General features: G+C 40.0%; 1 protein-coding gene across 4 annotated transcripts in view; it reads left to right on the plus strand.

Annotated features, from left to right (window-relative positions):
• The first annotated feature begins 203 nt into the window (after window positions 1–203).
• Window positions 204–14678, plus strand: part of TOPAZ1 (testis and ovary specific TOPAZ 1) — a 42947-nt gene continuing 28472 nt past the window's right edge. For 2 of the 4 annotated variants that reach the window (XM_042043200.1, XM_042043202.1), the window contains exons 1-5: window positions 204–2371; window positions 3773–6491; window positions 9645–9706; window positions 12097–12227; window positions 14232–14293. In XM_042043200.1, coding sequence (XP_041899134.1) covers window positions 1210–2371; window positions 3773–6491; window positions 9645–9706; window positions 12097–12227; window positions 14232–14293 — 4136 coding nt within the window. In that variant the 5' untranslated portion in view covers window positions 204–1209. The remainder of the gene's footprint in view (window positions 2372–3772; window positions 6492–9644; window positions 9707–12096; window positions 12228–14231; window positions 14294–14678) is intronic. The other 2 variants (XM_042043203.1, XM_042043201.1) reach the window with 2 other exon arrangements.

Here is a 14678-nt window from a genome sequence, read left to right on the forward strand (position 1 = left end):
GGCTCTTCTTGGTGGTGCCAATCAACAGGACAAGAGGCAACAGCCAGAAACTGATGCACAGGAAGTTCCAGCTGAACATGAAAAGCTTCTTTACTGTGCAGACAACCACGCACTGGAAGAGGTTGCCCTGAGACAGTGTGGAGTCTCCCTCACTGGAGACACTCCAGAACCGTCTGGACACAATCCTGTGCCATGTGCTCTGGGATGACGCTGCTTGAGCAGGGGTGTGGTCCCTTCTGACCTGACCCATTCTGTGATTCTGTGAAAGAACCGCATGGCCCCTCAGTGTCGGCGAGCTTCTGAAGCGCTGTGCTCGAAGGAAGGAATACTGCATCCCTGAGGTGGATGGAACACCCGACGAAATAGGCGAGCCTGGGTCTTTACCCACGCGACTCCGAGTTCGGGGCGAGCTGAGCGTTTGCTCACAGGCTCTGGCAGTTCCACACCGAAGCCCGTTACCTTGGGTGCCCCATGAGCCCGCGGCTATGGCTGTGCCCGGGCCCGGCAGCTCCCCATAGCGCCTCGGGCGCCACGGGGCAGCACGACGGCTGCGCAGCGTAAATCGGCGCACGCCCGCCGGCCCGGGCGCTGCAAACACCAAGGCACGACCGCCCGGAGGAACCGCTCTCGCTATCCCCAGCGCTGGGGTTTAACCGTGCAGGCGGCACCGCTGGCCCGGCGAGAGGGCGAGCGTAGCCAGGCGGGTGTTCCCGCCGCCCCCCGCCTCTCCTGGCCGCGCCACGGAGCCGCCTCACGCCGCCGACCACCATTGCCCGCCGGCGCGGCGGCAGCTCGGCGCTTTGGGCGGGCAGGGGGCGCTTGGACGAGGCGTCGAGGGACGGATCGGTAGACGAGGGTAGAGAGAGAAAAGGTGGGAAAGTGGCGTGCGAGGCTGCAGGCAGCGGCCTTCTTGAGTCTGAAGAGGTGCGAGACTGCTTCCTTCACCGCCCTGCTCTGTGAGAGGTTGCTCCGGGTGTGTGTTTGGGGGTGGGGGGGTGTGTGTCAGAAAGGGCTTGTCGGTGGCCGTGGTTTTTCTCTGGGCGGCCTGGGCTCCCCTGGTTGTCCCCTGAGGCGGCAGCCTGGGAGGGGTTGTCCCCACCTCCGGGTCGGGCCTGCAGCCACTGCGGGTGCTGGGCTAGCGAGATTGCAGCGAGAGGTGCGCTGGCGAGTGGGTTTTGTGGGTTCTGCTGCTGTCTCTGCACCACCGAGATGGCGCGGTTGAGGTCAGGGAAAGTGGTGAGAGCCAGCGAGGTGAAGCCGGTTGATCCGGAGGTCACCAGCCCCAGCTCTTCTGGTGCAGGGTGTGAGGCAGGGGAGAAGCTGGTAGTGAGGCGGAGCCCTCGCCTGGCACCAAAGAGAAAGCCTGAGCAGCCCTTCCCTTCCTTTCCGCAACCTGCCAGGCTTTCCGGTGCTTCCTTTAAGCGTTTTGCTCCTCTTGTGCCCGAGCAGAAGGAGCAAGGTGAGAACAACCAGAAATTCCCAGGTAAAAAAACCAAGGGAATCCAGCACAGGAAGTCTACCAGAAGAAGCAAGGGTGTAGCTTCACCAGTTTCAGACACAGCTGAGTGTGACGATTGGCAAGCAGCAGCCACGGCTGCAGCAATGTGCTGGGAAGAGACCGTAAGAAGAGGGACAGGTCAAAGTCAACAGCTGTTCTTCTCAGGAACTACTTTGGAGAATAAGTTTTCAGCAGGGATTGAAAGGAATGAAAGTTTCTCAGAAGACCTGAACCTCTCAGATTTCCAGGAGGGTTCAAGGAGCTCAGGAAAAGAAGGCAAATATTCCTGTATGGAAATAAAATTACAAGTCCCATCCTTGAAGGGGGAGATTGAGAGCACGGAGAGACACAGAATTTCTTGTTTTCCAGAACCAGAAGATCTGCAACCCAGAAAGGTCACATGGAGTACTGGAATGAAATGCACTGACTCTGGAATGACACAGGACATGCAAATCCCAGATCTTAAGAAGAATTTGGGGGCTCAGGAAATCATGCCTGAACCAAAACCTGAGGAAGAGGTTGATATACCAGAAAACTTGATGGGGTGTCCATTAGTCAGATCAAGAACGCTAGGGATACAGGAAAAAGAAAAGAGATGCTTGGGCAGGAAAAGGAGATCGGTGGTGAAACCAAAAGTACATGGTCCCAGAGAGAGGGGTAGTTCTGCCTTGCTAGAACAGCATACACTGTTTCCAGAGTCTAGGAAACGAGCTCTGAGTATGAGGAACAGAAATGCACTCCTGTCACAGCGGCTACAGGGTCCGAGTGGACAAGAGCAGCCAACAACCAGAAGAAAGACTCAGAAGCGTTGCATGAAAGAAGAGCAGCAGAGCTCAAGCCATCAGAAAGGACCAGACAGCCCAGGGGAAAGGGGTAAGCACTGGTAGAGCTCCATTGTAGAAGTACAGATACAGAATTTAGGCTCCTAAATTGGTCCTGCAGTAAGACCCCTTTAAAAACTGGCTGCTGGCTTAGTTTGAGAAAAGCTAGGGTGTGCTTCCCAGTACTGTGAATACCACCAGTCTTAGAAGAAGACAGATTTTCAGAAAAAGGAAAGGCTTTTCTTGGAGGAGGAAAGCAGCCTATTTAACACCAAGGAGAGGAGACCAGTTAGCCTTTTGAGGGGGTAGAGAGAGGGAGGGAGGGAGGGAGGAAGGGGTATGGGCAGCAATAGGCAGGCCTTTGGTAAGAAGTGTTGGGAGTTTGTTTCCCCTAAAAGCATTCCTCATTTCTGCAGAGGTGGTGAGGCACAAGCAAGAAAGGAGGCAGTAGTTTCAGCAATGCCAGAATAAAAGACAGTCAATTCCTCATTCATCTATTACCTGTTTATTTTTGAATATGTATCATGCTGTCTTGTTTCAATGTCTGCCTTTATAGGATGCTGGGGTTTGCTCTCAGAACTTTTTTGCTGCTATTTTCTGCAAAATCCCAAAAGATGTAGAAGCAATGATTGTGTTTTGATGTTTTAAGAGAATGTTGAGTCAAACTGGAACAATTCTGAAAGAGGAGTTCTAAAGGTCTCTTTTTTTTCCAGGATGATTTTTACTTTCAAAGTGGATACATTCAAATGACAAATATTTACTATAGATTATTAATATTTTATCTAAAAGCCATATTCTGAAAAACTGAGGTATTAAAATTGTCTTACCTTGAAAAGGAATGTCTTAAAAAAATGACATTATACTAGCATCTTCTTGAGTTCATTCTCTAGTCTAAATTTTCAGATATACAGTTTTTTACATAATCTGTATTTGCTTTCAAATAAAAAGTATTAGTCTCTAAAAATGCAAGTCCTTCAGTTTTCCTGGATCTTCTTGATCAGTCTGATGCATTTGATTGGACTATGTCTCTGGAAGATACTCCTATGAATAAGTGTTCCTACTAGAATCTGCTGTGTAAACAAAAGATTTTAAGGCTGAGCGTGCAAACGGCATCTGCCTTTTTTTGCTAGATTTGCTCTAATTTATTTCCACCTATGTGGAATACACAACAGATACACAACTTCCAATGTCCTTATGACACTGTAAGGGTCTGTTCCTTTTTGCATTTGTTTCTGAAGATACTACATCCTTTGTTACTGTAAGTCTCACAATAGTGTTCATTTAAAAAAAACATCATAGAATTTTACAGAAATATTTTAGCCTTATACAGTGTCATGTTCTTTAGCAGCCTTGAATGTTTGGGGGTTTTGGTTCTCTCTATAAAAGAGTTCAATAGGGTAGTCTTTTTCCCTTAAAGTTTTCTTTAATGACACTTCTTTGGTTTTTTAATCAGCAGAGGAACAATTGAAAGCAATTGAGCAGGACTCTGGTACTTTAGAGTCTGTGAAGAAAGTTAAGACAAAGCAAAACAGGGCAGAAGATTCTCAGGAAAAGGAATCTCACTATTCTAGATCTTCTGCAGTTTCTACTTCAGGTGGGACTGAAAGCAAGAGCTTTCTATGCCATGCTGTAACAAAAGAGCCTGGTGTGCAGTATAAAAAAAGGCAGAACAGATCTGGTCGAATCAAGCACTTGCAAAATTTAAGTGTGACCGCAGCTGAAAAAGTGATGAATACATCTGCAAAATGTGATGCTGAACATTGCAGTAGTGCCCTAAAGCGCTGTAGTGGCTTGCTCTGTGCAACAGGAAAGAATCCATTTGTGATGTTAGAGGATTGTAGTTACATCAATACATTAGTGAAGCCTTCAGCTAGTGGAACTACCAACAGTTATAAATTAAATGGATTCTTCCATGTAGCCCATCGTACTGGAGATCTGAATGATAGAATTTGCAGCACTAGTAGAATGCAGAATGAGAGATCACTCATAAAAGGTGGTTTATCATCTAATAAAGAAAAGAATGAAAATGAAGAAGGCTGTTTTTCAAGCTGCCTGAGTGAAAGCAATAAGTGTTTAAGGGGGAAAAACTGGAATACTGGTAGAAAGCCTAGAAAAAATATGAAAATCACAGAGGAATCTGCAGACATGGCTAGTAAATGGAAAAAGTGTGAGTTACAAACAGAAGCAGCAGTTGCCATGTCAAGCTCGTTTGCAGTTTCAGGACTAAATCATACTCTGTCAGCTTCATGTGATCATACATCAGATTTTCATACAGAAAAAAATACTCATGAAGTACAAACTGTATCAGCCTGGAGAAATAATAGTACCAAATTACTTGCATTTGAAACTGGCTTTAAGAAGACATCTGAGCTCTCTGTAATAGCAAAAGGAGAAAATTCAACCCGTGTGGCACATTGTGCAGCTGCTTCAGATAGCCTGAGAGTGTTAGCTCACATCCATGATGTTTCTGATTGTCACAAAAGCAAGACAGGAGGAAATTTGAACAAAGTTAATAAGAAATTGCTGCAGTTTACCTGTCAAAGAACAGTTCCCATGACTGGTAAAAAAGTTTGGCCTGTTGAATCTTGTGCCAGGACTTCTGAATGGTTTCTTAAAAATCGTGGGTCCATCTCAGAAGGAAAAAGACTTTTAAAGGCTGCTTTGGAGGATTCCTCTGATAAAAGCAGTGTTAAGGCTGTAGGACATAGTGAAGTGACTGGGAATTTGAGACAGTTGGATTTGTATACATCATTGGCAGACATTACAAAGGAAATTATGCATAAAAAGATTGATCCAAATATTGACTGTCAGACTTCACTTGAAACACCAGAATCCTCTTCTGTGGATATTTATGAGACTTTGACAATGAGCAATGAAAATGGGGAATCACCAGTTAATACAGATAAAAGTGCTGTGACAGATAGAAGTGCTGTGGCTCTTAACCATGATGATGTGCAAGAAGTTAAAGCAACCTTGAATTTTACAGCAAAACAAAAAGATGAAAATGAAGATGTAACAGAAAGAAACCTGTCTGTGACAGTCCAGAATGGCACAACAGAACAAAAAGATGAAAATGAAGGAGATGTAACAGAAAGAAACCTGTCTGAGACAGTCCAGAATGGCACAACAGAACAAAAAGATGAAAATGAAGGAGATGTAACAGAAAGAAACCCGTCTGTGACAGTCCAGAATGGCACAACAAAACAAAAGGATAAAGATGAAGGAGATGTGACAAATAGAAACCTGTCTGTGACAGTCCGGAATCGCACAACAAAACAAAAGGATAAAAATGAAGGAGATGTGACAAATAGAAACCTGCCTGCAACAGTCCAGAATGGTACTTCTACAGATAACACAAGCAGAATAAACTCCAGCCCTGAAGTATCAGTAGTGAACCAGACATTTGCTCATTTAAACCTAATTAAACCATTAACCTCTGGAAACCTTACAAAATTCAAAATTCCTTTATGCAGAAACAAACTTGAATCCAAGAAATTGGAATCTGTCCATTCATTTGAAAGAAAAACTTGCAGTCCACTAGAGCTTCTTGAAAGCACTAGTGCTCCAGGAAGGCAGAAGACAGGTGAAGATACTTTCTTGGTGAGTTCTGAGCAGTGTCCTCTTCCTGTCATGAGTGATGCAACATCTCCACCTTCCATAGAGAAAAAAACAGATGACATTGACAGTAAGGACTTCCAGCGTGATGGCTCTGTAAAATTCTCTAATGAGATGTCTGTGCTCCCTGAAAGTTTTTCAGCATATCCGCATCCTCTTCGTGATGGACAGCTGGAGTCATCTGTGCCAGATTTCTGTGGTACTGAATGTGTGCTGAAATCTAGTTTTCCTGGTCATTCTTGGAATGCAGTCGACCATCTTGTTGGATTAGAAATAAATGATGATAGAAAATCAAGAGGGAATTTTTCACAACACAGAAGTGAAAATTTACCAGATATCCTTGAAGCTTACAACCAAGACGTTCTTGTCATTGATGTGATTCAGAATGACCCTGACCTTTTTGGAACCAGTAATGAAGAGGAGTTTGCACCTGCATACTGTGAAAATTGTCCAGTGAAAGCATCCTCTGCAAACTGCATTAAAGACACAAGGCAGTATATTAAGCCTGAGTCTCCCGTTACCTCAGAAAAGACCTATTCAGTAGAGAATAGTTTTAGGTATGCATATCATTCATTTTTTTAATCACAATATTCCTAAGTACTTTTATCTCATATCTGTATACTTTGGTTGTAGTGGTCAGGCTTCCTTAGAGAATTTCACTAATTTCTGTTGAAATTAATTTTTTATTTGGTATTAAGTGGCTAAGTTTGATTGAGCTATGACAGTATTCTGAATGCAGATAAATTAATTTGTTCTTCGTAAGAGCTGGGATAAACTCTGAGTTGTAGGACAAGGTAGTCCTAAAGGACTTGTTTAAACGAAGTGAATTATGAAAATAGAAACAAAGGTAATTAAAAGTAATACTCAATCTGGTTGACTGGAGATAGCAGATACCCCTTTGAAGGCAGTTTTCTTAGTTTTAAAGTGGTATAATACTTAGAAATGTTTTTACTTTTTAGGTGTATCTTATTCTTCTCTTGGATCTGTAAGAGTAAATGGTTCTCTCTACAGTAGTATTCCATTCTGCCATTGTCCTTCCCTCCTTTTCTCCTATCCTGAGCCATATGAATATTTTTCAAATGTGTAATTTGGCTCAGGTGGTGTAAAGGTTTATAATCCTGCATCTTCATTCAGCAAGTTCCTGGTGTAAATCACTAGGTGTTAATGTTTTACTGGGTTTTGAGATAATAATAAAAGTCACAGGAGGAGGAAAAGAAGTTTAAAGTAGAAACTATCTTTTGTAAATGACGTAGTAGTTCTTCAGGGAATGGATGAACTACTGGATCTACTGTCCAGTCTGTTTTCTCTCTTAAGCTTTGATACTTGTGTTCAGTGAAAAAAGTTTTAAGATTGAGTTTTTAATTTTACCAAGAAAAACATAAGGTTTAAATAGAAATAATGCAAGATTTTTCTCTGAAGATTAGTTTTTTTATTGGGATGGGTGTTCTAATTTTCTGTGTGTGGTCTTTCTAGGTGGCTTTATGTTACCTGTATTTTAAGTAACACTTCAATTATTTTCAGGATTGTGTCACCTTACAACTGCATTCTTCTCTTTTTTTACTCGCTGCTCTCCTTATCCTTTCCTTTTCATTAAACTCATGTGCAAAAGAGGAAGAAAATCTTCTTTGAGGTGTTGAACACTTTTTTGAACATGAGACTATAAAATTTTCAGATGATAATAGAATACAATTTCTGCTAAAACAAGCCTCTAGGGAACAGGGCAAGTCCGTAGTAGGAGCATCCAACTTCTTGAGAAGCTGCTAGGCTGTATCATAGTAAATTCATTAGAAGGAGTATTCATTTTGGGCACAGTGTGTATGATACTGATGCCATGATGATTTTTTGCATTTTCTTTTATACCCCTTTTATAGCTTTTTGTATTCTTAGTGATTTTTAGCCTACATTCTTAGACTTACTTTGTTAAGCTAGGAGACGAAACATCTTAGAAGGCTCGTAGTTACGGATCAGAAAGCCCCAGACACCAAGGTCCTTTCCAGAACACATTTTGTGAACTAAGATAGAACCATCCAGGGGAAGGTTCCTTGGGGAGGGGGGCTCACTCGAGCCTCTCACCCGGGAACCTCTGGTAGATATGCTAATTAGTAAGACCTATAAGGTTATACCCAATCTATCGTGTTTGTGCATTGCGGGGTGCATTTCGGTGGATTCCACCTGGACCTGGTGCACCTAAGGATCCTTACAATAAATACCGAGGTAAAATCCCTTTTTCCCTTCTAACCATGTTTGATTCTTGATTTTAAGAGAAATCAAGAAAGGCATCAATACCTCATACACACTGTATAACAAAATGAGTATTTACTGTATATTACCCAGGGTAATAATGGCAGTGGTTTCCAACTGACTGTTCAGACAACTCTTGCACAGAATGGGAAACCAGAACTTCTGAGCCCTCGTGTATTGGTTATGGTAATAAAGTTTGCTGTTTATCTAAATATTAACTGAAAATTTTGTTGGATCTTGTAAGTACTTTATAGGGGAGGACAAATACTCCCTTAGTTATTAATTACATTTAGAGTAACATTACAGATTATTAACTAGATGAACAATGAACTTGTTTGCAAGTCACACTAAAACTTTCTTTCTGATGAATTGTTTTGCCATTAGCCAAGGCAAATAAAAATGCGTGGTGATTCTTTCTTAGAATTTCCTCTTGATTTGCTAAAGAAACAGGCAAAATTTCTTACTTTGCTTTTTACTTGCTATAATTTGATGCAAAGATCATTAGATGGTGGTTAACCATAGCTGGTAGCAGTCAGGAACATATTAATGAACCGGAATACGAGAATATTGAAATAAGGCAATAGACCTTACCACAGTTTTATCAGGTAATTCGTGGTATCACCAGATAATACCAGATCATGGCCAGTTCATGCTAATTTTTTTTGTTGTTGTTGACTTTTACCAAATACAGTTGGAACTTCAACAGGTTATTTCTCTGGTGCTTGCATTTTACATAGAGAACAGTGCTGGTCACTTCCAGGCATCAGGAAAACATTGTGGCCTGAAGCCTGAATGGGGCAGTAGAACTCATTTCTCATATATGCTTCTGTTTGTCATTTTCTGTTGCCTTGACTAGACAGCTTGCTGTCATTGCACTTGGTGTTATTCACCAGGTACAAGCTTCTAAAATCTGTGATGATGATGTTTTATATATTCTGTATGTAACATTTAAATATGTATTTGTACCTCCTGATTCTAAGGAGAAATATTTATTTTTTTCCCAACTTATCTTTGAAATAGATATCTTTCTATGAACAGTTGTTTTTGTTACTTTCTTTGAGATTCATTGTTATGCAAATTATCTTGAATATAAAATTACTATAAATCACATTTTTTAGAAACTGATGAATTGGCTCATTAGCACAGTGTTTCCTTGATTTGCTATGCAGAGAAAATTTCCCTTCTCGGTATTTTAAGCAAAAATTAAATGAGATAATGAGCTTTTACTGAAAATTTTGGGTTTTGAAATGTCTTGGTTTTACTTAAAATGTTTAGGCATATACCTGAAGGTATGAACATAAGAAAGCCAAAAGAGAAAGTTAAAAAGAGTCTTAAAACAGTGTGTTGGATGTAAGGACACTGTTCATGACTAAAAGTATCACTGAGAACTTTTGATTTTATGTAACTAGTAGATTATTTTTGCTTTTGTGCAAGATGGAAATCTTAAATACACTTTCTGTTCAAAACAGATGCATGCAAGAATCTGGAGTGTCAAGTGATACTGAAAATTCCCATTATTTGGTGTTAAAAGGTAAGGGTCTCTGGAAATTTTTGGTATGTAATTAAAAGAAGAAGGAAACCAAAAAGATGTTTTGTAGCAACGCCAAAACTTTCTGCTTTCCACAAAAAAAAAAAAAAAAAAAAAAAGAAGAACTTATCTGGTTTTGTATTATCTTTTTCTTGTAACAGCAGTTTGTTTCCTCATGCATATAAATCAACATCTTTCAAAATGGCACAAGTCTGAGTCATACAGGGAACATCTTCTCTGTAGTACTTGTCTGTTGGTAATACTGGTGGGTTGGGGTGGGGTGTTTAGTTTGGTTTTGGTTGTGGGTTTTTTTACATTTCTCCGATAGTTTAGGCAAAGAATTCTGTTAGTTGTTGAGATTGTAGTAAGGTGCTGAGTCGTGCTTTGGAGTTTAGCTCACAGTTAGAGATGGTTGTTCTCTTGTGTTCATCGGCACACAGAATTCTGTAATCAGGTATATTTCCAGGTTGTCTTCTTGGGGTTTTTTGTGGATGCTATGCCCATTCCATTGAGACACAGTTTTGTTTCTAAAGGATGCCCTTTTTTAGTAAGATATGGCTACTTCTGACTTAGTGGGGTTTTTCTTCCTATTTAAAGCAGAACAGTCCAGCTAGGCAGCACATGAATATGATTTGTTTTGTTTTCTACAGCTTGCATACCAGACCTACTGTGCAAGGTATACCTGGTGTGGAAGTTTCTATTACATAGATTGGAGGAAAAGGATTTTGACTTTGAATAGAGGCCTGTTACTGACCTAGTGGACAACACATGGAGTGCTGAGACTGGTTTTGGAGGTTCATGGTGTTTCTGGTATCAGTTTGTCAGCTTGTTATTAATCTGACATTATGTGTTGATTTTGCTTCAGGCTTGAAAGGTGTCTGTGACAGTCCCTCTTGTGCTGGTTTTCCACATTAATGTGTTATGTTCATGTAGAAAGAGTGGTTTGGGCAGATAGTGCCTCCTGGAAGGAAGTGCCCAGTGACTGTTAGGGGAAGAGAAGATTTCAGGCTTCAGGGATTAGAAGGCAGAATAAAAGGTAATGAGGTTTTAAGAGCTCAGATACCAAGAAATAAACACAAGTTCCCTGAGGAGAAGTAGAGAGGAAGTGCACAGTTAGGCCTCTGGTCACGTAAAGAGACAGAGGGGCCTTTGCCATGGAATCTGCAATGCTAAGGTGATTGAGGCCAAACCTGGCAGCAAATTCTGTACTATTCATTAACTTCTGCATTTTCTTTGCTGTTTTACTTCATGTTCTAGTGAAGTTTGAGGCTAAAAGTCTTTGGTTCTTCATGTGGTGCTTAAAATAAAGAAAATTAAGTCCTTCTTCCAGATCTGAGAAACAAGATCACATCATAATCTTAGATGAATATGCACACAGTAACTTACGTTTAAGACATGACTTTTAAAAAAGACCTGCACAGAACAAAAGAAAGGTGCCTGGTTTTGCTAATTACTGACTATTTATGTGTTCATTTAGAAATATGTGTTACTGCTTTGGTGTCGTGTGTTACGTAGTGAGGTCATGGCTGCTTGTCTTAGTGGCTTCACCATTTAAGAAGGGGGAAAAGTACTACAGTAAAAGTATTCTGGATGACATCAGTCCTCTTCACCTTTCAAGTGGAAATCTTGTGTATGTTGTCTTCAACCAGATATGTCTTGTACTTGGTGATCACACAGAGAGACCACTGACTGTAAGAGAAAAGCCTTTCCCATACTAATCTGATTCTTTCTTCCTGTGTCTGGACAACACAGTGCAGTTGAAATTCATTCATGTAATCCAGTAGTGATTTTCTTTTCTATGCAGAACTCTTCTGTTGTACATAAACAGCCATTTCAGGAAGTTACAGCCAGGTGTATTCTTCATTTCCTATGGCACCTGCAAAAGGTGCTGAAATTTCCTGACACTGAATTCTTACTGAGCTTACTATAATACAGGAATTTGGAGTTTCTCAGAGCTATCTATATTTAGTTCAGGGTTGCATCCTGTCAGTATGATTAACTTACGCCTTTTTCTAACAAAGACTAAAGTCTTTTTGCTTAGCAAATTATCACACATATCTTCAACTGTGTTTTAATAAAAAAAGCTTAACTGAATTTGTTTCTAAAATACTGAATTCAATATTCTATAAATAAACGTGTTGTACTGTTCTACAGGGACCATTAAAGAACATACAGCTTGGATAGAATTTTAATTACAGATTCAGCCTAATATTTGTTTGAAATGGTCCTGGCCTTAAGCGTGAAATACTTTTCCATATAAATTTCACATTTAGGAAGTCCTAGGAGTTGTTAAATGTCATTAAGTTCTAAGCCTTTGTAATATTTAGGAAATAAAAGCTTTGTTGTCTTGTAGCATATGAAACATATAAAGCAAGGTGTTTATACATTTTCAGCTGCAGATGTGAAAACCCACAACTCCTCCAGAGGAAGCAGTCCTTTGGGAGATGTTAGTGAGGACCTTCTTAAAGACAGGCAACAGAGCAAACTAGATGAACTTTTGAAGAGTTTTGATGTGGATGAAAAGGTACTGAGAAGTTACACTTTCTCTCCTTAAACAGTTTAGGAAATTACAATCCACATAATTGGATAATTTCAATTACTAATGCTGTTTTGTCAACAAAATTTTAAATTTTCTGTAATAAAAAGAATATTAGCATTTCATAGATTAATATGTATTGACAATATAATCTTTGCTTAACAGAACTTGATTTTTTTTTTATTGTCACCAATAATTAAGCTTCGCATTTGAAATGAAACAGGATATTGTTATGTCAGTTGTTGCAGTAATGCTGTATTCCTAATGGTATGAAAACTACTGTTCCAATGAACACCTATGAGTACTGCTTTGCATATGTAACATCTTTACATAACATACCTAGTTTTAAATGTTGCTGTTAAATGCCTCTCACCACACAGTAACAGGATGGGGCAGTGTTGGCAAGCTGGGGAGCTGCACAGCCATCATGCATCCAAGAAGAATCATTCTGTGCTTCATTACTTGTGCAAAAGGGCCTTTACGTTAACATACGGACTTCTAGCTGTTCAGAGGGAACCATTTTCATGCTCACTAACTTTATCTGACCTTTCTACTTTCTCTGTCCTCCCTCCTCTAGATAATAAGTGTAGCTCTTTTAAGATTTGCTGAAGTTTTACACTATTTGCTTTTTTGATAAGGAATTGGAATTTACGTCTCTCTGCCACTCATACATAGTTGCTGATAGCATTTACTGTTTTCCTACTTCAAGAGTGGCTAGTGGTTTTAACTGGATAAGTTAAAATGTAAAATTCACATGGTTAAAAATTGGTAAGTGATTGAGAAGTTAATCGAACAGCAGAGAATCAGTTTCTCTTTCAAAATCATTTAAAAGAAGAGAAACATTTCCTTTAGCAAATGGAATTGGGGCTGCTAACATGCGATTCACAAAGTTAGTAGTGCTTTGTTTCCTGACCTTTTAGAGAGACAAAAAGGGTCTGTCAAATAGTACAGTTTGCTGATGGTGGGGTGCTTGTTGCAATATTGCCAGGTCAGTCAGTCCCAGTTGGGTTGTTTCATAGTCTTGTTGCTTTGTAAAATCAGTGTGCTAGTGCTTGCTTTTCTGTGCTGTGTTGGACAGCAGAAAATATGTACAAATGATCTCACTCAACCCAAACTTAAACCACAAAATGCATACCCTACCTAAGCCCTACCTAAACCTGTTCTGTATGTGGGTAGAAAATACCTGCACACCTGCAGGGGGAGTGCAATGGCAGAACACTTATTGCAGGTACTCTGCCATTTGGGGAGATTTTCAGATTTTGCTTTTTTAATGGTTTTTCCAGGTAATAATCCTTTGAGAAGGGCAAAAACTGACCATGGAGAAAAGGCTAAAAATATTCGGGACCTGGTAAAATAAAGTTTGGAAATCTGATGAGAGTATATGCATCTCTCATTCTTCGGCTATCATAAATTTGTGATAGAATATTAAGTCCTAAGTTACTTCCTGAATAATGGATGAAACAAAGCCAGGATTTTATGACTGCATTCTGTATTAGTCTTTTCACATTCTCTCCTCCAAATATGTTTCATGCTGTCTTTTTTCTCCATATTGTTGGGGATTTTTTAACTATCCATGATGGTGTACAGCTGAGCAAAAGGCTTAGATTCCTTCTCGGTTCAGTTTTAAATTTCATTAAACTTGATGAAATGACTTGTGGTTTTCCACACATCTGCCAGGCACAGTTAAAATTGGGCAGTGGGCCTAAAAATTGCTGAAATTATCACGGGAGCAAAGAGGAGTGAAGGCAGTCACATCACCTTTTTTTCCAATTAACAATCACTGTTTTCAAGAACACAGAGTATAAGGGCAGTACGTCCGTTAACAAAGATGTTTTAAGAGTAACCCTACACACCAAATTATGGTTCCTACAGTTAAGACTGTCTTACCACACCTTGCAGTGATCACTAACAGTTTTAAGTCTGGAGAGTAAAGCATAACAGGCTTAGTAGTGCTTTGCTGTACCTGAAAATAACTTTTCAATATCTTCACAGTTCAAGCTTGCAGATGGAGTGCCTGATGTTGAAGAAGAAAATAAGAGTGAAGCTGAAAAAAGGTACATATAGCGTGTCCTTCATGTAACCTGTGGTGTTCCCCAATTATTATACAAATGAAACGTGATGTTGTTACCTAAACATCATCAGTATTTAATTCAATTTTCTATGTTACTGTAACTATGTGACGAAGAAAATAAATATGTGAAATAATATCATTTCACTCTACAAAGTACAGAACAAGTATAGTCATAGCCTGACAGGACAATAGGGCTTATTTTTTTTTTATGACTGGTAACAAAATGTATTCACTTCATGACAGTGTCTCACTTTTGCATCTCAGTGTTAATGTAGCATAAAATGCATTTCTTGACACAATAGCGCTTACCAGAACTTAACAAAACCAAAAAATAGTAATAAATAAATCATGAAGCTTTCATTTTTCTT

Source organism: Corvus kubaryi, unplaced genomic scaffold, assembly GCF_017639235.1.
Source record: "Corvus kubaryi isolate FWS band 111438036 unplaced genomic scaffold, C.kubaryi_AGA036_p1.0 37398, whole genome shotgun sequence".
Classification (NCBI taxonomy): domain Eukaryota; kingdom Metazoa; phylum Chordata; class Aves; order Passeriformes; family Corvidae; genus Corvus; species Corvus kubaryi.